Consider the following 25,183-nt stretch of genomic DNA (forward strand, 5'->3'; position numbering starts at 1 on the left):
AATAATATTTAACGAGAACGCACAAAATGCTAATGTGTTGTGGCAGTTGATCTTCAGACAGATCATTTGGCCTCAACTCTGCTGCTCTTTACAGGGATATTAGGTTTCATCTTGTTTTCAGTAAAAAATCAGTCCAATGGGTGGCAGAAACATTAAAAACAGTCACTGAGTTCGTCTGATCCGTCATGGAGACCTCGAATGAGTAATATAAGACTGCTCTGAGTATAATCCAATCATCCGCCTGAGAAAACAATGTTTTAAAATGACTTTAAACTGTGATGTTTATGACACGTCATTAATAAGCTGGAACTTAGTTTATAAGATCAACTGGCATACTTTCAGTTTAATGTCAGTGACTCAATGTGTTGTGTGATGCACCATTGAGAAGACTCTTATGATGCTTTAACACCAGTTTCTGACATCATATAACATACTGTCTCCTTTATGAGAATATTGATGTGAATATGAAATAGAGTTCATTTTGATGGTGACAGATTGTAAAGTTGGCAGACTGAGGGATAGTTGGTTAAAAAAATGATAGATAGATAGATAGATAGAGAGATAGATAGAGAGATAGAGAGAGATAGATAGATAGATAGATAGATAGATAGATAGATAGATAGATAGATAGATAGATAGATAGATAGATAGATAGATAGATAGATAGATAGATAGATAGATAGATAGATAGATAGACAGACGGACGGACGGAAAGATGGGTGGTTGGATGGAAATATAGATAGTTCATTGAAAGAAGAATAGATAGAAGGATATATAGATGGATGGATGAGGATAGAAGGATGGATGGATGGATGGATAGAAAGATCGAGGGATGGATGGAAAAATTGATATTTACTGAAAGAAGAACAGATAGAGAGAAAAATGGACAGATGGATGGTTGGACGGATGGACGGAAAGATGGGTGGATGGATGAAAAAGTAGATAATTGATTGAAATAAGGATGGACAGAGATGGATGGAAATATGGATGGATGGAAAAATAGATATTTGATTGAAAGAAGAATAGATAGAAGGATGGATGGATGGATGGATGGATGGATGGATGGATGGATGGATAGATAGAAGAACAGAAAGATGGATGGATGGAAAAATTGATATTGCCTGAGAGATAGATAGATAGATAGATAGATAGATAGATAGATAGATAGATAGAAAGATGGATGGATGGATGGATTGAAAGAAGTATAGATAGATGGATAGATTGATAGAAGGATATACACGTTTAGATGGATAGATAGATAGACAGATGGATGGATGATAGATGTATAGAAAGACGGACGGAAAGATGGGTGGTAGGATAGAAAAATAGATAGTTCATTGAAAGAAGAATAGATAGAAGGATATATAGACGGATGGATAAGGATAGAAGGATGGATAAATGGAAGGACGGAAAGATTTATATTGACTGAAAGAAGAACAGAAAGATGGATAGATGGATGGATGAATGGATGGACGGATGGATGGAAAAATTTATATTGACTGAAAGAAGAACAGATAGAGAGAAAAATGGATGGATGGATGGATGGACGGAAAAATTTATATTGACAAAGAAGAACAGATGGATGGATGGAAAAATAGATAGTTGATTGAAAGAAGGATAGATGGATGGATGGTTGGATGGATGGAAAAATTTATATTGACTGAAAGAAGAACAGATGGATTAATAGATAGAAGACTAATATATAGAAGGATATATGGATGGATGATTGGATGGATAGAAGGACAGAAAGATGGATGGAAAAATTTATATTGCCTGATAGATAGATAGATAGATAGATAGATAGATAGATAGATAGATAGATAGATAGATAGATAGATAGATAGATAGATAGATAGATAGATAGATAGATAGATAGATAGATAGGACAGAAAGATGGGTGGTTGGATGGAAAAATAGATAGTTCATTGAAAGAAAAATAGATAGAATGATATATAGATGGATGGATGAGGATAGAAGGATGGATGGATGGATAGATGGAAGGATAGAAAGATGGAGGGATGGATGGAAAAATTTATATTTACTGAAAGAAGAACAGATAGATAGATAGATAGATAGATAGATAGATAGATAGATAGATAGATAGATAGATAGATAGATAGATAGATAGATAGATAGATAGATAGATGGATTGAAAAATAGATAGTTGATTGAAAGAAGGATAGATAGAAGGATAGATGGATGGATGGATGGATGGATGGATTGAAAAATAGATAGTTGATTGAAAGAAGGATAGATAGAAGGATAGATGGATGGATGGATGGATGGAAGGACAGCAGAAAAATTGATGGATTGAAAAATAAATAATGATTGAAAGAAGTATAGATAGAAGGATATACATATATAGATGGATGGATGGATGGATGGATAGACAGACACAGACAGACAGATGGACAGACAGACGGATGGATGGAAAAATAGATGAGAGTTGATTGATAGAAGGACAGATACAGTAGATAGATTTATAGACCCTTAGCAATGAATTTGTTCAAATGAACTGAATTGAAATAAAGATGATCAAATACCGCATGACTTTCTCTTTAACTTACAATAATGACAGCAGCGCTAATGTGTCTGATATTGCTTGCTGTCGACAGACCCGACTCAATCCCTTCTAGTTTACAGGATTTTCCTCTATCACGCTTCTGCAAGGAGAGCTGCTACTGTTGAAGATCTAAAACTCTCCCCTGCTGCTTTAACAACCCCCAGCGATCGCTTTTACCATCAAGTGACGTCTATTGTACTTACGAGTGGTCTTAGAAGAAAGCGAGCTGTAGCTCAGAGGTCTGCTTTTAAACTGGAGCAGAGTTAAAGTCTCCCTGAACCCCGTCGAGAGGGTCTTTTTTTCATGCGGTGGGGCTTCTGCGCTGACGCAGGCTGCAGGAATATGGGTTAAGCTCCTTAGGGCAGGGGCTTGAAGTGATTTGACTGGATACATAAATGTTTAGTGCTTGTTAAGAGCAGATAAAAGTCTTTCCTGCTCGGTGTGAGGAGGACACCAAAGGTCGAGGTTTGAGATATGAGTATGAGGCGTTTAAAGTGCCCCTTTACACTTTTCCCGGATATGACCTTTCATGTAGTGTGTACTGTAGCTCTTAAATCGTGAACGTAAAGGTCTGCAAAACTCAAAGTGCAGATTAATGGAGTTAATGTACTTTCACACCATGGATGATAACTATAAAGATAAAACTCATCCTGAATGTAAAACAGAAGCAGAGTTCAGACCACAGCTATAATGCTAATAGAGAATCTATATCTGATGCCATTATCAAGCCTACAAGCGCCGATGAGGAGCTGAAATTCAGAAATGTTTGGTTTCAATAGACCAATTAGTGTAGGATCATCTGACCAACGAGAGCAGACTAGTGTCATGTGACCAATCAGAGTACAGTATGCTAGGCACATCTGACCAATCAGAAAAGAGTAGGGTCATCTGACTAATCAGAGCAGAGTATGGTCATTTGACCAGTCAGACTAGAGTACAGGTGTCAAACTCACTTCCTGGAGGGCCATAGCTGTGCATAGTTTTGTTCCAACCCTAACCGTACGTTCACACCGAAAGCGGCGACAAAGTAGCCGGAAGTCATTCATTTTCAATGAGAGCCGGCGGCGATAAGCAGCGAGGAGCAGCGCGGCGCGTCTTCGCCGGCGTGAGCGTCGAGGAGAGTTGAAATGAAGTCAACTTTATGGTAATGAGCTATGACGCGGTTCGGCGGCAAGCAATCAGAATGAAGACGTCCACCGCTTGATAGCAGTTCAGAGAACACTGACCTGTGAACTTTGGTTCCGACCACAGTTGTTCCCAAGGGTTTGATTATTGCGGTTGCCGGATTTCCAATTATTTCCATTTTTTTTCCTACAGGAACATGCATTAAATAAGTTACTGGCGAGTTACTGATGTTCATTAATGTTATATAAATTTATCTTAAAAAAAGCGGGAATCTCACGCGATGTGACAGTACAAAACAGTACTGCTGCTTCAGGATATTTCAGACATATGGACACATATTGGATAAATAGAGCAAAGCTACACCACACGCAACTTGATCTTCCATTGTTAAATTAATTTGATAAGAAGTGCGCAACATTTTCACACTAGAAACATGTTTTATGCAGGAATGTAGCTGATATGCTGCAACGGCTCCTTTAAATAAGAGATCAATGTAGCGAGTTTTGACGCTCTCGCCGCAGGAGGTGAAGGCAGACAGCGTTGTCGCCAGGGCGGCCAGAGCGACCTTGGATGCTCTCGTCGCTTTCGGTGTGAACGTACGGTAATTAAACACACCTGATCAAACTAATCGAGTGCTTTAGGCTTGTTTGATACCTACAGATAGGTGTGTTGAAGCAGGGCTGGAACTAATCTCCGGCTGCGGCCCTCCAGGAATTGAGTTTGACACCCATGGACTAGAGTAAGGCCATCTGACCAATCAGACTAGAGTATGGTCATCTGGCCAATTAGACTAGAGTAGAGTAATCTGGTCAATCAGAGCAGAGTAGGGTCATCTGACTAATCAGACTAGAGTAGGGTCATCTGGCCAATCAGTGTAGAGTATGGTCATCTGACTAATCAGACTAGAGTAGGGTAATTTGACCATTCAGGGTCATCTGGCCAATCAGAGTAGAGTAGGGTCAACTGACTTATCAGACCAGAGTAGGGTCATCTGGACAAATCAGTGCAGTGTATGGTCATCTGACTAGACAGACTGAGAGTTGGGGCACATGACCAATTAGAGCAGAGTAGGGTCATCTGGCCAATCAGAGCAGAGTCATCTGACCAATTAGAGCAGAGTAGGGTGATCTGGCCAATCAGAGCAGAGTCATCTGATCAATTTGAGCAGAGTAGGGTCATCTGGCTAATCAGAGCAGAATCATCTGACCAATTAGAGCAGAGTAGGGTGATCTGGCCAATCAGAGCAGAGTCATCTGACCAATTAGAGCAGAGTAAGGTCATCTGGCCAATCAGAGCAGAGTCATCTGACCAATTAGAGCAGAGTAGGGTCATCTGGCCAATCAGAGCAGAGTCATCTGACCAATTAAAGCAGAGTAGGGTCATCTGGCCAATCAGAGCAGAGTCATATGACCAATTAGAGCAGAGTAGGGTCATCTGGCCAATCAGAGCAGAGTCATCTGACCAATTAGAGCAGAGTAGGGTCATCTGGCCAATCAGAGCACAGTCATCTGACCAATTAGAGCAGAGTAGGGTCATCTGGCCAATCAGAGCACAGTCATCTGACCAATTAGAGCAGAGTAGGGTCATCTGGCCAATCAGAGCAGAGTCATCTGACCAATTAGAGCAGAGTAGGGTCATCTGGCCAATCAGAGCACAGTCATCTGACCAATTAGAGCAGAGTAGGGTCATCTGGCCAATCAGAGCAGAGTCATCTGACCAATTAGAGCAGAGTAAGGTCATCTGGCCAATCAGAGCAGAGTCATATGACCAATTAGAGCAGAGTAGGGTCATCTGGCCAATCAGAGCAGAGTCATCTGACCAATTAGAGCAGAGTAGGGTCATCTGGACAATCAGAGCAGAGTCATATGACCAATTAGAGCAGAGTAGGGTCATCTGGCCAATCAGAGCACAGTCATCTGACCAATTAGAGCAGAGTAGGGTCATCTGGCCAATCAGAGCACAGTCATCTGACCAATTAGAGCAGAGTAGGGTCATCTGGCCAATCAGAGCAGAGTCATCTGACCAATTAGAGCAGAGTAGGGTCATCTGGCCAATCAGAGTAGGGTCATCTGGCCAATCAGAGCAGAGATATATGACCAATTAGAGCAGAGTAGGTTCATCTGGCCAATCAGAGTAGAGTAGCGATCATCTGGCCAATCTGACTAGAGTAGAGTCATCTGGCCAATCAAAGCAAAGTAGGGTCATCTGGCCAATCAGATTAGTGTAGGGTCATCTGACTAATCCGAGCAGAGTAGTCATTAGACCATACTGACTAGAGTTGGGCCATCTGACCAATTATAGCAGAGTAGAGTCATCTGGCCAATCAGAGCAAAGTAGGATCATCTTGCCAATCAGAAGAGTGTACGGTCATCTGACTAATCCGAGCAGAGTCATTTGACCAATCAGACTAGAGTTGGGCCATCTGGCCAATCAGAGCAGTGTAGCGGTCATCTGACCAGTCAATGTAGAATATGGCCATCTGAACAATCAGACTACACTAAGGTCATCTGACCAATCAGAGAAGAGTAGGGCCTTGTTTACACCTGATATTAAGTTGTGGTTTTGTCATTTCAATTTCCAGTGGATAAATTCTAAATACAGTCGTAAATAGGGTCTACAGCATTTTAGGGTTGTCCAGTTTTGGCTGGTTCCAGAGGTACTTGAAAGTGCTTTTAACCAGCAGTGTTTCCATATTGTAGAGACTCATGCGGCTGAATGAGTTCAGACATCCACCAAAATCCAGCTTCTCTCATCTACTGACCGTACACCAGAGCAATTATGGATGTGTTGTGAGAAAGTGCACCAAAATTATTGATACTTCACAGGACTGTACTAAAACAATCAAAGTATGATTAAAATCATTGTTGCCATCCACATATATTCATTCCCTTGCTCTCTTGTACGCCACATAACGGGTTCACACTTTGAGGAGTGATCTACAACTTCTGCATTGATCTCGTAACGCATTATGGGAGTTGTTTGCAGGTGATCATAAATCTGTCGGTCACACAGGAGGCACTGTAGATGGTATTGGTGTGACTGTTTTTTCAGGCAGCGTTGGGGGTCATACATCTGTGCAAATCCGAACTGTGCCTGACAGATTTGTTGATATCTGCTGACGGTTTTGATGAGCCGACAGTCTAAGTTTAGCGTTTTATGAGAGAATGCACTATTAGCAGACTGGGATTAAAGTAAACCCTGAATCGCCAGTTTAAATAACAGACAGATCACTTCTGGCGTTTTGCACAATGAACTAATCTTAACATTTCCATTTTCTCCGTTTTTGGGGAGTTTCTTCTTTTACTTGTGTAAAAAAACAACAACTATGTACACTACCTGACAAAAGTCTTGTCTTGATCCCAGTTGTAGTTGTCCCTGTTGATCATTTGCAAAAGTGGCAGAAGGTGGATTTCTCTGCTGAATCTTCTGTTGATCTGCATCCCAATCATCACCAATACTGCAGAAGACCTACTGGAACCAGCATGGACCAAGATTCTCACAGAAATCAGTCAAGTTTGGTGAAGGAGAAATCATGGTTTGGGGTTATATTCAGTATGGGGGTGTGTGAGAGATCTGCAACATCAACAGCCTGAGGTATCAAGACATTTGTGCTGCTCATTACATTACAAACCACAGCAGAGGGACAATTCTCCAGCAGGATAGCGCTCCTTCTCATACTTCAGCCTCCACAGCAAAGCTCCTGAAAGCAAAGAAGGTCAAGGTGCTCCAGGATTGGCCAGCCCAGTCACCAGATATGAACATTATTGAGCATGTCTGGGGTCAGATGGAGGCGTTGAAGATGAACACAGAGTCTTGATGAGCTCTGGGAGTCCTGCAGGAACGCTTTCTTCTTCATTCCAGATGACTTTATTAATCAGTGATTTGAGTCGTGTCAGAGATGTATGGATGCAGTCCTCCAAGCTCATGATGGAGTCAGACACAATATTGATTCTGTCTCCACTGCAGCAGGACTTTATATTCTATACTGGACATTATTTCTGTTCAGTGATGAGACTTTAGTCTAAGCAGAGTCAGACCTTACTGTCCTAATCAAATCATTAACAATCAAGGCATGATCAGATTTTATTGTGCTCAAATAAGTGTAATCTAGAGGCCTTTGCCTTTCATATACGCCACTTCTGATATCAAATGATCAACTAGAAGTCAAGTTATTATTTGCTGTTCCTAAAATTTGGATAGGAGACGAGACTTTTGTCAGGTAATGTGTATATTGATTGAGTTTCTTATGACTATATGTACAATAGCAGTGGAATTTGCTGCCATGTGACAGGGCGCCACCTGAAATCTTGCCTAGGGCGCCAAATTGGTTAGGGCCGGGCCTGCTGAGGTGAACTGCTGCTGCTTTCAGTAGTAGGGCAATAAATGTCATGTAAAATGTCATTCAAACTCACATTATGAGAATTAAACACTGAATAAAGCACATGAGGTGTACCTGAGCTGATCATTGTCATTTTCTCGGTTGTTCAGCTGTTTTAAATAGAAGCCGTTTCTAAAATATCAATTCGAGGTGTTGGTTAGGACAAAAACTCCTTTTAATATAGAAAAAATCCGTTCTATCGCGAGCTGTTGCTTTTATTTAGAACACGGTTTTGAAGGATGCGGATTTCTGCTTTCCAATCCGTCTCAACATGGACCAACGTTTATCCTTTTCATCATCCTGTTTCTCAGTATTGAATTGTGAATTGATTTTAATTAGGGATGTAACGGTATTGTAAATACCGTCATACCGCAATATTAATTTTTTTCGATATTACCGTAGTCGCATGACTCGGTAAAACTATAGGTCTTCTGAGAAAATTTGCTCAGGCGAATGAAGCGAACGGGAGGTAGCGAAAACTACAATTCCCATCAGCCCATGCTTGACCATCATCCCTTGCGGTCTGTTGTCGCTACAGATCCAGTAATGCGGAAATGGAGTGTGCTGCTAGAAGCGGGGATCAAAAAGAGCTGGAAAACTCTAAAGCGGGTGTTGTCGTCGCGCGAGTTCTTATCAGCTGTGTTGTCGCGCACCTACTGAATAGCGGTGTTGTTGCGCGCGTACTGAGTAGCGGTGTTGTCGCGCGAGTTCTTATCAGCTGTGTTGACCTCTATCTCACTCATGGTTTGTCCTCTTAAGTGGGGGAAAGACAATGCACAACGTTACCCACTGCTGTCAACCTGGGCCAAGCCATATCTCTCTGTCCCAGAAACCTCAGTCCCAAATGAGAGGGGTTTTTCTGTTGCAGGGGACATTGTAAATACCCAGAGATACCAGCTTTTACCAGATTATATTTAGATGATAATTTTCCTTTAAACCCATCTCTATCTAAGTGAGTGAGTGATTAAATGTTGAATGTGATGAGTTTTCAACAATACTAAATTGAAACTTTATTTTTTTTACATGGTTTAATATTTTTTTGTTATTAAAATTGAAGTTCCTGTTTCAAAGCTTACAGATAGATGGCTAATTTGTATGTCATTGACACTTTTGGCACTTTTTTGGAGTATTTTCATAAGTTTTGTTTTTTCCTGTAAATGATTCAATAAATACCGTACCGTGACATTCATACCGAGGTATTACCGTACCGTGAAATTCTGATACCGTTACATCCCTAATTTTAATTAATGTATAAGTTAACATATTGCTTAATATAAGAATGTGCAGAGCATTTGCCAGTCTCTTTATAACTATTTTCAGAAGCCACCACTCTAGGTCAGAGGTCACGGAGACCTTGAGTGGAACTGAGGGCTGAGGACTGAAAACAACTGTTTCTATTGTTATTTCTACGAGTTAATATTGTCTAAAATGTCTAAAGTGATTTTGCTATTTTTACTGTTAAATCTTTTAAAGTGATGCTACTTTTTATTTAAGATAGACTTTGAGTAGTAAGGAATTATAACTGCCTGAATGTAGATTACACCAGTTTTTAACCAGTTTTGATAAAGACGGCTGAGAGTACACTCAGCCTTGGATAACAAACAGATTATACTTTATGTGTGTGTGTTCTATTTGATAGTTGATCCATTTCACAGGTCTGGAGTCAGCTCTAATCAGTCTAAGGGATGTCTGACGTTTATGTTTAGATATTGTTCAGAATTCTACGCACGAACCTCACGTAGAAATTTTCCTAGTCTATCGGTGTTTTGACCAATCAGGTTAGAACACCTGTATGTATGACGCAGTTAATGGAGTTATGTGAGAGTATAATTGTTATTGATTGGTGACTGTAAGCAGAGCGGCCTAGGAACTCATTACGAGTGTTGAAGCTGGCTTCTGCGAATGAAACTGCAAACTATCTTCAGTAAACTTGATTTATTTATTTAAATCTCTGACTCCGGCTACCAGACTAGTCATTCTTTGGGTTAAACTGTAAACCATCCCTACAGTTTAAATCCGCCTTTAGGCTCGATTGTCAGACTCGCTCCTTGGTCGTCAATCTGGCAACCTGCGCTTGTGTTTGTTTTGATCCAGGAATGCAATACCTAGTTCAACCCCTGAGTGTCAAACATACATACTGCACCTTTAAGTTTAAACCACAGGAGTGTAAAAATAAAACAAAACAAAAAAAAACATTCTGCTGATTAAATCATTTTCATTAATCTCATCTTACTTACTAATGATACAGAAATCGAACAGTATTCACATTAGAATCATATTAATCAGCAATCAGTATCAGTCACATCAACAATCTTATTCTCTAATACACACAAAAATGAACGTTCAGTAATAAATTCATCTTTAATGCGAACATCGGCACATGTAAAAGAGTCAACAGATTTAAGTGAACAATGATAGCATGATATCCAGATTCATCCTCGATGTCCCGCGTTAAACATGTCAGCTCCAACAACAACAACAACAGCATTGAGTTCATGAGTCAAAGACAACCGGAGCTTCATTGTGGAGACCAAAAACTGAAAATCTGTATGTACAAGCAGCTCCGTGAGGCTGAGAAACACTTACTCTGGAGATCGAGAGCTCTTTCACATGCATTAACTCTTCTGAATGTCACCTAAATACACATCTTGTTCCCTGCTGGAGAGTCTCGAAGCTGTTTTTGGAAATCATCTTATTCAAATCCTGCGACGTTACTCTGAGAATAAGATGGTGAAGGCCATGACGATGCAGCAAAACGCTACGTACGGGCTCTTGCGCTCGCCTGGAAGATCACAGAAAAGATTATTAGTATACAAATAATGCAGAACAAACTCTCTGCACTGTTAAAAATCCTGGGATTAACACAATTCCTACATGTCATCCCAGCACAAGTCCTTTAAGTTATCCAAATAGTTTGGTTCAGTGGATTGAACAAAAATCTTAAGAATTCACTCACCTATTCTTGCACACTTCCAGAATATTCCAAGGAATCTGCAGATAGAGGAAAATGGTTATATATATATATATATATATATATATATATATATATATATATATATATATATATATATATATATATATATATATATATATATATATATATATATATATATATATATATATATATGTCGCGCGCATCATATCAGCTGTTACCGCGAGTGATCATCCTCTCTTTCGGTATTCACCTGCTTTCTATTGCTCGCGCGAACGCAATTATTTTTTGTTATTCGCGCTGTTTCTCGATTCTAAGATCACATTTGCAAGCATATTGGGTCAATCTTATGCTGTGTTCACATCAGATGCGGAACGCGCGGATAAATCGCGCTATTCACGCGTAAATTGCCGCATGAACATTTGAGGTTAATCGTTTAATTTGCGCGTCGAACCCCGCTTCATTCGCGTGTCAAATTCACTTCAGAACAGACGCGGATTCACATGATGGGCAGGGCTTCTGTCTGCCCGGTGACTGTAGCTTCGTTGCTAAATGGCTAACATGGATTTTATGAAGAAAATAACAGTGTTTATGTGCTTTATGAAGGCTGAAAAACAGCGTTGATACGTTTAGGGCCGTTTCTGAGTCCACTACATCCTTTCAGAGGTGCATCCAGTTGTGTGAGCTCATAAACTCCTCCAGAAACTGAGCCTGGATGACGGAGGCTTTCAGCGGTGCTTCTGACTGAGCCCAGCCCAGTTTGATGACTTGTTGTCGGTGTCCGCTGGAGGATTTATCCTGGGACACCATTAACAGGTTCTACGTCACAATCACGCCCCCACAAGAGCAAGCTCCTGATTGGTTAACGTGGCGTGAATGTCCGCTGAAGTTCAGATTTTTGAACTCGAGAGATTCGCGCGAAACGCTTGTTAAGTGTGTCAAACGCGCAAAGCTCTCAATTCGCCCCGCGCCATTCGTGCTGCGTCGTTTGCGCTGCAGTATGTCTGTTTGCACGTTTGCATGTACTTAACATGTAAATCACTCGCGCTTGACGAACGTTCCGCGTCTGGTGTGAACGCAGCATTATAGTCGAACCTTGCTTTTAAGAAAACCAGAATTTTAAAAATTATTTTCAACAAGCCAAAGTGGCTAGTGGGAGTGACTGTCTAACCCGCCAAAGCTGAAATCTATGCGCATTTGGCAGGTTGGCGAGTGTTAATGTTAAGCCCTGATCACAGGAATAATTTTAAACTGATTATCAAGCCTGAATTTATTCATAGCCCTGGCGAATTTTGACTGCCATTCTTTGTTCAAAGGTAAATAAAAGCTGAGAAATATTTTGTTTTCCACAATGATGCCTCTTGTACATTGTCTTATCCGATCAAAAATTGGATGAATAAATGTACTTCAAGCCAGAATTTGAGCCAGGGGTATGTAAAAAAACTGCAATAGTATTCTTAAAAATAGTGCTGTTACCATATCTGAGATTAAAATAAATGCATGAGGAAGAGCTTTAAAACCATTACAAATCTATTGGTGATTTAAATAAGCAGTACTACACAAATACCCCGATTTCACAGCTTGGCATAAGAAAAAAGTGTGTCAAATGTGTCTGAGCGATGCCGAAGATTACAGAAGGCAGAAAGAGATGAATGACGAGACTCGAATGTCAAAACAGACAGAGACGTACGAGCAGACGGGCATCTGGAGCCATCAGAAACAACAAACACAGCTCAGCGCCAACATCCACTGTCAACAGGATCCCCGAAAACACATCCACGGTACATCTGTTTGAAAATAGTCCCGATGTGGGTGATATTAAACATGTGTAAGGCAGTAAACGTACCCTGTTTTGTTCTTGTCCAACAGGCTGGGAGTGAGGGACCGTATGTACGCGCATGTGCAGATGAGCAGTAAGATGACCGTCAACAGACTCTGGAAATTAAATATGGCAGACTGCAAAAGAAAACAAGTAATTCGTCACTTATTAACAATTACTTAGGATGGACTGTAATCAGGGTGTGAATTACAGGGGGGTTTGGGGGGGACTGACCCCCTTATTTAACGCTTGATCCCCACTAAAGGACGTCAGAACATGATATATGGGGGGGGGGGGGCAGTCTTTTAATACTGAGAAATATTTCACTCTGAGATGTATTTTAAATAATAATGTTAATAATTAAAATAATAGATAATATAAATATACATTTGACCACCGCTAAAACCATTTCAACAGTATAATCAAGCCAAAGTCAAGGAAAAGTCTGAAATTGGATGATCTAGAGCAGGGGTGTCAAACTCAATTCCTGGAGGGCCGAAACCCTGCACAGTTTAGTTCCAACCCTGCTCCAACACACTTACCTGTAGGTTTCAAACAAGCCCGAAGGACTCAATTAGCTTGATCAGGTGTGTTTAATTAGGGTTGGAACTAAACTGAGCAGAGCTGCGGCCCTTTTGGAACTGAGTTTGACACCTGTGATCTAGAGCAGTGGTTCTTAAAGTGGGGGTCGGGACCCCCTGGGGGGGTCGCGGGACAATGACAAGGGGTCGCTTGGTGATATCCAAAACTCAAATAAATTTTATTAAACTATTAGAATTACCATATTTTTATTCATAACCGACAGAATATAGTTAATAGTTGCATTAAAGAAACAACAACATAAAAATAACAATCAGCCATCAGCCTTTAATTTTAAAAGCAAAATGTAATTAAATCCATAAATGACTTTTAAAAACATTATATGGCTAATAGACTGTTGCATTTTTGTGTTGTCAATAAGCTCATGTTTATATTTGCCTATAGTTGTGTCTGCAACGTTTACATATTTACAGTACAACCACCTTGAAAAATGGGGGTCGCGAGCCACCGATATAATTACTTTTAGAGTCGCGGGCTGAAAAGTTTGGGAACCCTAATCCAGAGCACTGATAGACATCTTGTTCACAAGACTTTTTCTCGTAAATCAGTTGTTTGTATCTACAGTGCATTTAGCCTGAAAGTAAAGTCAATTTAGGTATTAATATTGTTTGTAGTTTAACCTACGGTAATATCAGAAATAGCTAATCAGAGAATACTGTAAGTCAGAATACACTAAATAATATCCCTGAAAACGATGAAAACTTAACTGTTTTATTAATAGACAAGATGTAATTAAAAATAAATGCATAAATAAGTGAATAATTTATTACACAAACTAAGGGGAAAAAATTTGACCCCTCCCCCCTCAAGTGAAATATTGAATATACATTAAAAAAAAACATTGTTTACATATCAAAACTTGGTCACACTTTACAATAAGGTTCATTAGTAATGCTAATTAATGTATTTACTAACATGAACAAATAATGAACAATGCATTTACTACTGTATATATTCATGTTAATAAACGTTAGTTAATGAAAATACAGTAGTTCATTGTTACTTCATGTTAACTCATGTTGCATTAACTAATGTTAACAAGCATGGACTTGGATGTTAATAATACATTAGTAAATGTTCAATTATGATTAATAAATGCTGTACATGTGTTGTTCATGATTACTTAATGTTAGTAAATGCATTAACTAATGAACCTTGTTGTAAAGTGTTACCCAAAACTTACATTGATCACCATTTTTTTTGTATAAATTTAATATAAAAAGACTAATATGTGACAAAAGTTATATAATTTTGGCATGACAGCCTAACACGGAGCCTAAACATCTATAACCTTTGTCAGTTATTGTAGTATATTGATATGATGTGAACTGTAGGAGTAGAAAAAAAGATAATTATTACTTTATATGTATTTTATTTAGATTTTTTTAATAATAATTCAGGGTTTTCACCTTTAATTGACAGGACAGTGGAGAGTATTGACAGGTAAGTGTGGGGAGCAGAAAGAGGGAAAGGATCGGCATAGGACCTCGAGACGGGAATCGAACTCGGGTCGCCGTGAACACCGGAGTCCCATGTGTTGATGCACTAACCACTACACTACTGACTTTTTCATGAATTCTAACAGTGTTTACTGTGTTTACATCATGACATTTCATGTCACAATATAGAGTTGAAATCTTTCATTTTTTTCTATTTTAAATATTTCCTAAATGATGTTGAACAGATTCAGGAAATTTTCACAGTATGTCTGATAATATTTTTTCTTCTGGAGAAAGTCTTATTCGTTTTATTTTGGCTAGAATAAAAGCAGTTTTTAATTTTTTAAACACCATTTTAAGGACAATATTATTAACCGCTTAACGCTATATATTTTTTTTCTGATACAGAACAAACCATTGTTATACAATAACTTGTCTAATTACCCTAACCTGCCTAGTTCACCTAATTAACCTAGTTAAGCCTTTAAATGTCACTTTAGGCTAAAAACTAGTGTCTTGAAAAATATCTAATCTAATATTATTTACTGTCATCATGGCAAAGATTAAATAAATCAGTTATTAGAAATGAATTATTAAAACTGTTATGTTTAGAAATGTGTTGAAAAAATCTTCTCTCCGAAAAAAATAAACAGGGAGGATAATAATTCTGAATTCAACTGTAAATTAGTAAAGTTTTACATTTACATTTTACAACTTTCACATTTAACCCATTTAGCAGAGACTTTAAATGAGTTAAATCCTCTTAAATGAAGCACTAAAGTTTTATTGTATTAAAAACACTGTGAAAACAGTAACATTAACAGTTCTCCATTTTATTGAGGTAAAGTTGTCTTTATATTCGCACATTCAGACTTTCTCCCTGACAAAATCATTTCAGAAAAGTATTATTTGCAAAAATCCTAATAGTAAAGTCATATTATCAGCCAATGACAGTGCAACATTGCTCACAGTAAGTTAAATAATGTTGTTTTGGGCGGCACGGTGGCTTAGTGGTTAGCACTGGCCTCACAGCAAGAAGGTCGCTGGTTCGAGCTTCGGCTGGGCCAGTAGGCATTTCTGTGTGGAGTTTGCATGTTTTCGTGGGTTTCCTCTGGGTGCTCCGGTTTCCCCAACAGTCCAAACACATGCGCTATAGGTGAATTGATTAACTAAATTAGCTGTAGTGTATGAGTGAGTGTGTGAATGTGAGAGTGTATCCCATCTGCTTTGTATGCTGGAATAGTTAGCGGTTCATTCCGCTGTGGTAACCTCTGAAATAGAGACTAAGCTGAAGGATAATGAATAAATTACGGTGTTAAGTCATACTTAAATGCGATTTCAGACCTAATGTTTAAATTAGCGTAAAAAACTATTATAGTGAGCGTTAAAATGAACGACTGTGCGAATATAAAACCATTTTACCTCAAAATCTCTACAAGAATACAGTACAAAATATAATGTTATTCATCATTTTGAGCAGTTGTGCTTCTCCAACAGCTTTCTTCACATTTTAGTACATTCCTATTATTAAATACAGCATTCATTCATAAGAAATGTTCAGTTTTTTATAATTATTATTTATTTTTGGGGGTGAAATCAGCAGATTTAAGTAAAGGCGTGTTTTCTCAGTGCCACATCACACTCACAGATAACAACTCAAATACTGATCTTATTGATTTCAGATTTAGAGTCCAACAGAAAAGTGTCAGCTCAGTATAATAATACAAAATAAATAAAACAGAGACACGGATTAATCAGCTGTTTTCTGTTGTTTATATTCTGCAACATCACATTTAGCATCCGCTGACGTCGCTTTCAGTTTAACGAAAGCACCGATTAAAACATCGCTATATCAGACAGTACACAGTTATATATCACAGAAATTATTAAATTTAACAGCTCGACTTACACACGCATCTCTTAACTACTCCAAAATAACACTTTTGCGCTTACCATCTTGCTATCCCCTGTCGGCCAACTCACACTTCCGGTGTAAGATGGAAATGACGTCACCTGTACGGCAAGCTAGAAGCGCGAAAAGCTCAATGGGACAGGGAAGTGACAGCAAGTTCAGCAGCAGCAGGAGTATTCCAGTCTGATTTAAAGCTCCTTTTTAAATACACCACTTAACTTTCCTCGCGGAATGAGGTGAGATTTTCACGCTTGTGTGGATGAAATGAGTTTAAAGGGGAATGTGGTTGTGGTAAATATGGCGCGGTTGAAATATTGACAGTCCATGCAAACACAAACTAATATTCATGCGGTGATGCACACTGAAGACAAACAACCGTGAGAGATGTCAGTTATACCGTTTGTTTATCTTGTTATTGGGAAGTGTAGGCGCAGCAGTGGGGAAAGTCGTTCAATATGATTCCGACCTTGACATTTGGTCTTTATTTGATTCCTTTCAGATCACCATGGCAACCATAGTTTACACAGTGCATTATTGTTAGTGTCACATAATACGATAATAATATTAATAATAAATAAATGTGTGTGTGTGTGTGTATATATATATATATATATATATATATATATATATATATATATATATATATGTATGTATGTATGTATGTATGTATATATGTATGTATACACACACACACACACACACACACACAGTCCCTGGCTACTTTAATAGGTACACGAGTCCATCTACTCGTCAACGCAAATTTCTAATCAGCCAATCACATGGCAGCAACCTAATGCATTTAGGCATGTAGGCATGGTCAAGACGATCTGCTGCCGTTCAAAGCGAGCATCAGAATGGGGAAGAAAGGGGATTTAAATGACTTTGAACGGGGCATGGTTGTTGGTGCCAGACAGGCTGGTCTGAGTATTTCAGAAATTGCTGATCTCCTGGGATTTTCACACACAACCATCTCTAGGGTTTACAGAGAATGGTCTGAAAAAGAGGAAACATCCAGTGAGCGGCAGTTCTGTAGGCGCAAATGCCTTGTTTGTACCAGAGGTCAGAGGAGAATGGCCAGACTGGTTCCAGGTGATAGAAAGGCAACAGTGACTCAAATAAGCACTCATTACAACCGAGCTCTGCAGAAGAGCATCTCTGAACACACAACACGTCCAACCTTGATGGGCTACAGCAGCAGAAGAGCACACCGGGTGCCGCTCCTGTCGGCTAAGAACAGGAAACTGAGGCTACAATTCACACAGACTCACCAAAACTGGATGATAGAAGATTGGAGAAATGTTGCCTGGTCTAATCCTGCCTTGTATCAGCGGTTCAGTCTGGCTGGTGGTGGTGTAATGGTGTGGGGGATATTTTCTTGGCACACTTTGGGCTCATTAGTACCAATTGAGCATCATGTCAACGCCACAGCCTACCTGAGTATTGTTGCTGACCATGTCCATCTATTTATGACCACACTGTCTTCATCTTCTGATGGCTACTTCCAGCGAGATAACGCTCCATGTCATAAAGTGGCAATCATCTCAGACATGACAATGAGTTCACTGTACTCAAATGGCCTCCACAGTCACCAGAGCTCAATCCAATAGAGCACATTTGGGATGTGGTGGAACGGGAGATTGGCATCATGGATGTGCAGCCGACAAATCTGCAGCAACTGTGTGATGCTATCATGTCAATATGGAGCAAAATCTCTGAGGAATATTTCCAGTAGCTTGCTGAATTTATGCAATGGAAGATTAAGGCAGTTCTGAAGGCAAAAGTGGGTCCAACCCTGTACTCATGAGGTGTACCTAATATATATATATATATATATATATATATATATATATATATATATATATATATATATATATATATATATATATATATGCCATAAGCAGTTCTTGTAATAACTGATTAATTTGTAACAGTTTAAACAAATTTGTATACATTATTTATATATGGATAGATATACTGTAAATTATCTTTATTAATTAATTTATTAATATATACTTTTAGTAACATTTTTGAAACCCTGTCAATGAAATAAATAACATTGAAACATGTACCTCTAAATATTGCTGTTTAACAGGATTTCAGATAGGGTTTTTTGTCTGTAAGGTTATGAGAAGAAGCTTTTTTGATAGATTTAGTTGTAAAAGATCATAATTATGTTGCTTCATATTTGAAAAGACCCGGGATATGGCTATTAGTTGCAGTTTTTCAGCTTAGATGTGATGTGGCTTTGACCTGTTTGCTGCTGTTGTTGTTGTTGGTGGTGTTTTTGTTTGTTTTATCCATTTCCACATGAATGCAAACAAATTTATTATGATTTTGTATACTTTTTGGCAAGTTGCCCCATAAATGTTTACATTTACTTTTCAGAAAATGTCAGAATTATTTATGAGATACATAGTGAGGCAAGAGTGCACATATGTTTGCAGTGATGTTGGATATATGCATGTCATTGCTTTTTTGCTTTCTGTGATGATGATGATGATGATGATGATGATGATGATGTCACACTGTCATCACACTGAGGCTTTTGTTCCAGAATCGACTATTTCCTTTCCATTGACGCTCTAGTGATTCTGTCAGTCTGACGGTGCGTACGAACACACAAAACACAAGCCGTCTGTTTCAAGAGTCTCTTGCTGAGCATTAGCATTTTTTCCACTATGATAAAGCTAGAATTTATTAGACTTTTCCTTTCAAAAAAGACTAGAGAATTGATTCGTTGTGTTGCGCTTCCGACTGCTTTTGGGAACAGATCTCAAATCTGCAAGCCATCAATCTGGTGAATATCTCGATTCATCCTTGTTCCTCAGTAGCAGGAAGGAGTAGAAATCTGAAATATGCAAAACATGGAGTGCAGAAAAAAACGAGGACTCCTGGGGAAGTTAAAGTTTGGCTCATATAATTGTCGTTAGTGGTTAGTACTTAACAAGAAGGTCGCTGGTTGGAGTCCCGACTGTGTCAGTTGGCATTTCTGCATGGAGTTTGCATGTTCTCCCCGTGTTGGCGTGGGTTTCCTCCGGTGCTCCGGTTTCCCCCACAGTCCAAACACATGCTCTATAGGGGAATTGAACAAAAAACAAAAATTGTCCATTGTGTATGTGTGTGAATGAGTGTGTATGTGTGTTTGCCAGTACTGTGTTGCAGCTGGAAGGGCATCCGGTGTGTAAAACATATGCTGGATAAGTTGGTGGTTCATTCCGCTGTGGCGAGCTCTGATGAATAAAGGGACTAAGATGAAGGAAAATGAACGAAATGATGTTGTTTTCTTGCAGTTAAACCTGTTTATCCTAAATTCTGAGGGCTGCAAAAAAAACTATGCTATAAAGCAAACAAAATATAGACAAATTTAGTAGCATTTGTGGATTTTTTTTATTGATTAATATTTAAATTGATGTATTGAAATAATGGAAATAGATTTTTTACATAGCAGTACTTCCCACACATAGACTTTACTTGGGCGGGCCGCCCTGGTATATTATCGGCCGTCCAAGTATATTTTAGTGACACATTTTTTTTGTACTATTATTACTATTGTTATCATCCTTTTACGATATATTTATATCCACCTAATATAAACAAACCTCCGCGAGCGATTTAGTGGAAAATCTACTCTCCTTTACTCGTTTCAGTCTCAGACTCATGTGCTCTGCAGGGTTTCTAAATCTGCTCAAAAGTCCGGGATTAGGTTTTGCTTTCGTTTTTAAACTGTCGTTAATCTTATGCGCACAGCCTCAGACCAAGAGAGACATAAATTATTAATTCTTTAATCTAGACCAGGGATGTCAAACTCAATTCCCGGAGGGCCGCAGCCCTGCACAGTTTAGTTCCAACTCTAATTAAACACACCTGATCAAACTAATTGAGTCCTTGTAGGTAAGTGCAGGCTACAGGTAAGTGTGTTGGAGCAGGGTTGGAACTAAACTGTGCAGTGCTGTGGCCCTCCAGGAATTGAGTTTCACATCCCTGATCTAGACGACTCAGAAAAACTTTTTAAATTGGCTGCAGAATATTTGTACACAATTAGAAAAAGGCTAATCAACTCATTCTTCTCATTTAAATAATCTACACCTTTTATTCTTGTAATTATGATAATTTTTTAGAGATATGGTCTGTTTTTATTCCTTTTATCTTTCATTTATTTTTTATTTACTGTATATTTGATTCATTTGATGTCGATATGTTACATATTTTATACATGTAAAATGATTTGGCAGTACTGTACAAAATATTAACCTGAACTTGAATGAGAGATAGAGAAGCAGATTTTACCTGTCAGTGGGTGCACATGCCTCCTAATTAGCTTAAAAGACAAATAGGGATTTTTAAAAAAATTTATTTTAAGTCTTTGTTTTACTCTAACCCATTGAAAAGAAAATATTTAAACAGATAATAATACAAAATAGTGTTAAAAAGTTAATTAGGTTTTGTTTGTCACATATAGTTAACTATTTATGCACTGTGGGGAAAAGGTGTGTTTCGATCCGGCTACCACTGCAAATATATTTCAAACCTGTGGGAAGCACTGGATAGTAGAATTATTAGTGCCAGTAACTTGCAGGAAATTGGTTTAATTATAATTTTAATACAGTAATGTTTTAAAGAAACATTTATTTTATGTAAAATAAAATAACTTATATTTTGATTTCAGTCCTAATAATGAAATGTAACTCATTAAAGATGGCTCATACAAGTATTATACCCCTTTTTACATGATTTAAAATGCATCTCTGATGTCTCTAAAGTGTGTGTGTGTGAATTTCAGCCCCAAATAGCACACACACAATGTTTTCCAGCTCTCTGAAATTGCTAATTGTGACGTTTTGGTGACTGTCGCTTTAAATCTAAATGAAATTGTGCTCTTTTTCAGTAGAGGGCGGAGCTACAGATGCCTGTGTGTCAGCATAGTGGCAGATAAAAAAAATACTAATGCTAATGAGGGGGAGAGATGGTCACTAGTGGGCGGGGCTTTCCCCCTCTGATGACACGTACAAAGGGAGAATGTCAATCAAAGTGTTTCTGCAGGCTTTTCATAAAGTCTGATTATAAACAATACAATTTACACATTTATACCATTAGAAATTGGTTCTATTCACACACTGCTTCCAAACAACTGTTTAAACTTCTTATAAAAGTGATTTTTGCAAAATGGGGCCCCTTTAAAGTAGTAATAACTTGTAAAATATACTCCAGTAATCTTTATTCACAGCTGCAATGTGTGTGCACTACAAAATAGACAGTAAAACTTTCATTTCAGAGTCATTTGATGTTTGATGATCTTCGTGAAAGTGGTTTGGTGTTGTGTAAATCAATCTTGTTTGGACAGGAGGGTTTTTGGATGACCATCTGTGAGCTTCTTTACAGAGGAATGTGTCTTAATTACACCTCCGCCAGTGTGGTTTTGAAGCTCTCGTGTGTATTATTTACAAACCAACAATCTCTCTTGACTGCTACTGTGAGTTCGACCCTCACCCTCATCAATATAAATCGTTTCTGTCGAGTTCCCGGTCAGTTTAAAAGATTACAGGCGTTTTAAATCATTACTTTTTACTCATCTTTCATTAATTTTCCTTCGCATTAGCTTAGTAGCTTATGTTATCAAGGGTCGCCACAGTGGAATGAACCGTCAACTTATCCAGCATATGTTTTACACAATGCAATCTCACGGCAGTTCGTAACTTTTTGATTTAGTGGCTAAATCGTATCAATTCGTATGATCTAATTTGTACAGTTTAGTACGATTTCCTCATCACCCAATGACAATTGGGGTTAGGGGTGTGGTTAGGTGCCACGCCTCCTTTTTTGAATCATACATTTTCGTATGACTGAACTCCTACGAATTAGCCACTAAACTGACAAAACGTAAAATACTTGCGTTTCCCCGTGAGATCAGGCTGGTTTTACTCAGCGGATGCCCGTTCAGCTGCCACCCAGTACTGGGAAACACCCATACATTCACACGTACACTATGGCTAATTTTCATTCAATTACCCTGTAGCGTATGTGTTTGGACTGTGGGGGAAACCAGAGCATCCGGAGGAAACCTATGAGAACACGATGAGAACATGCAAACTCTACACAGAAATGCCAACTGGGACTTGAACCAGTGACCTTTTTGCTGTGAGGCCACATTGCTAACCACTGAGCCACTGTGTCACCCTTTTTTTGTTCATCAAAGATTGAAAAATAACTATATGCTAACTAAATAACTGTAATAATGGATAACTCTTATGAGGGAGAGAAAATAAATTATGGGGAATTTTCATTTTTGGGTGAACTATGCCTTTAAGTAACGTTTACAACTGTTGGCAAGTAATACTTTTACTTGAGTATGGTATTTCAGAACTCTCTTCTCCACTGATACTCGCATCCTAATCCATAATATGACACACATCTCTTGTTTAGTTTGGATAAAACCGCATTCTAGATAAATGTTTGGGTAATTAGATTGACTTTCATAAGGAGCGTGTCCAAACTTTCCACCCTGTCCTCTATTTTGAGAGAATTCTTTGTCCAAATTTGTGAACGCCGCCTTCTCATATTCCTGCGTCTGTCATTATTGCGCTCCAGAGATCAGCTGAGTGCAGATGTTACTGTAGGTAATGAATGGCTGCCTGTTTCAGATTCTCATCCAGGTTTGAGCTCAAGTCAGAAATAGCAACAATGGCTGGTGATGCGTGACGGGAGGGAAACAGATGTGAAGTGTTCGGACACATTGATTATCAGTTTGACGAGCAGTTAAAGTCAGCCCGTCTGAAATGTTCTGTGTGTTTTTGTTCACCTTTCCCCTCGCGCTGCTCATCGTCAGCTTTGACCTCAGAGGTCGAGTGTTTCTCACACATGTTCATTCACCAAAAGCTGACCAGATCTTAGAGAACAAGGCTGCTGATGGTCAGGTCTGCATAAAATGTTACTTTTTATGGCCTTCGGAGATGAATAGGTTTTTTTTTTTTGTCTTTTTCAATGCAGTTTTTATTTAGGAATTCACAACTGAAAATGAGTAGATGCATTTAATTAGTTGTCCCATATTGTGTAAAAAAAAAAGAATATATATATATATATACAGTTGAAGTCAGAATTATTAGCCCCCCTGAATTATTAGCGCCCCTGTTTATTTTTTTCCCAAATTTCTGTTTAATGGAGGGAAAATTGTTTGAGCACATTTCTAAGCATAAAAGTTTTAAAAAATTATTTCTAATAACTGATTTATTTTATCTTTGTCATGATGACAGTAAATAATATTTTACTTGATATTTTTTAAGACACTTCTTTACAGCTTAAAGTGACATTTAAAGGCTTAACTAGGTAAACTAGGCAGGTCAGGGTAATTAGGCAAATTATTGTATAACGATGGTTTGCTCTGTAAATGATTGAAAAAAAAATTTTAATTAAAGAGGCTTATAATTTTGTCCCAAAAATGTTTTTTTTTTAAACTAATAACTGCTTTTATTCTAGCTGAAGTATTCACAGCCTTTGCTCAATACTTTGTTGATGCACCTTTGGCAGCGATTACAGCCTCAAGTCTTGTTGAATACGATGCCACAAGCTTGGCACACCTGTCTTTGGGAATTTATCTATATCAAGCTCAATCAGGTTGGATGAGAAGCGACGGTATACAGCCACTTTCAGATCTCTCCAGAGATGTTTAGTAGGATTTAGGTCTGGGCTCTGGCTGGGCCACTCAAGGACATTCACTGAGTTGTTGTTCAGCCACTCCAATGATGTTTTGGCGGTGTGCTTTAGGTCATTGTCCTGCTGGAAGATGAACCGTCGCCCCAATCGGAGGTCAAGAGCACACTGAAGCAGGTCTTCATTCAGGATGTCTCTGTACATCGCTGCATTCATCTTTCCCTCTATCCTGACTAGTCTTCCAGTTCCTGCTGCTGAAACACATCCCCACAGCATGATGCCAACACCACTATGCTGCACTGTAGGAATGCTATTAGCCTGTTGATGAGCGCTGCCTGCTTTACTCCAAACAGTTCAGTTTGAGTCTCATCAGACCAGAGAGTTTAGTTTCTGATGGTCTGAGAGTCCTTCAGATGCCTTTTGGCAATTCCAGGCGGGGAGTGTCTTCAGTCTGGCCGCTCTACCATATAGGCCTGATTGGTGGATTGCTGCACAGATGGTTGTCCTTCTGTAAGGTTCTCCTCTCTTCACAGAAGAGCGCTGGAGCTCGCTGGAGTGACCATCGGGTTATTGATCACCTCCCTGACGAAGGCCCTTCTCCCCTGATCACTCAGCTTAGATGGCCGGCCAGCTCTAGGAAGAGTCCTGGTGGTTCAAACATCTTTCAGAGCAGCAGAAATATTTCTGTAAGCTTCCCCAGCCTTGTGCCTCAAAACAATCCTGTCTCGGAGGTCTACAGACAATTCCTTTGTCTTCATGCTTGGTTTGTGC

General features: G+C 38.9%; 2 protein-coding genes across 3 annotated transcripts in view; one reads left to right on the forward strand and one right to left on the reverse strand.

Moving 5' to 3' along the window:
- Positions 1 to 9,986: 9,986 nt before the first annotated feature.
- On the reverse strand, positions 9,987 to 16,877 carry tmem167a (transmembrane protein 167A). The gene is made up of 4 exons (NM_001023581.2): positions 16,810 to 16,877; positions 12,845 to 12,954; positions 11,023 to 11,057; positions 9,987 to 10,848 (listed from the first exon to the last, which is right to left on the reverse strand). Exons 1-4 carry the CDS (start codon positions 16,810 to 16,812, stop codon positions 10,778 to 10,780), a joined length of 219 nt encoding a protein of 72 aa, NP_001018875.2. The 5' UTR covers positions 16,813 to 16,877; the 3' UTR covers positions 9,987 to 10,777.
- A 6-nt stretch (positions 16,878 to 16,883) lies between these two features.
- xrcc4 (X-ray repair complementing defective repair in Chinese hamster cells 4) overlaps positions 16,884 to 25,183 on the forward strand; it is a 66,524-nt gene continuing 58,224 nt past the window's right edge. Inside the window, exon 1 of one of the 2 annotated variants that reach the window (XM_009305682.3) lies at positions 16,884 to 17,004. In XM_009305682.3, coding sequence (XP_009303957.1) covers positions 17,000 to 17,004 — 5 coding nt within the window. In that variant the 5' untranslated portion in view covers positions 16,884 to 16,999. 2 annotated transcript variants of the gene reach the window in all.

Source organism: Danio rerio, chromosome 10 (assembly GCF_049306965.1).
Source record: "Danio rerio strain Tuebingen ecotype United States chromosome 10, GRCz12tu, whole genome shotgun sequence".
Taxonomy (NCBI): domain Eukaryota; kingdom Metazoa; phylum Chordata; class Actinopteri; order Cypriniformes; family Danionidae; genus Danio; species Danio rerio.

Excerpts from the sequence above, each read along its gene's own strand:
- tmem167a (NM_001023581.2), bottom strand. Across the intron at positions 11,058-12,844 it reads TTGGACAAGAACAAAACAGG|ATTCCTTGGAATATTCTGGA; the intron begins GTACGTTTACTG and ends CTCTATCTGCAG. Across the intron at positions 10,849-11,022 it reads CTGGAAGTGTGCAAGAATAG|GCGAGCGCAAGAGCCCGTAC; the intron begins GTGAGTGAATTC and ends GTGATCTTCCAG.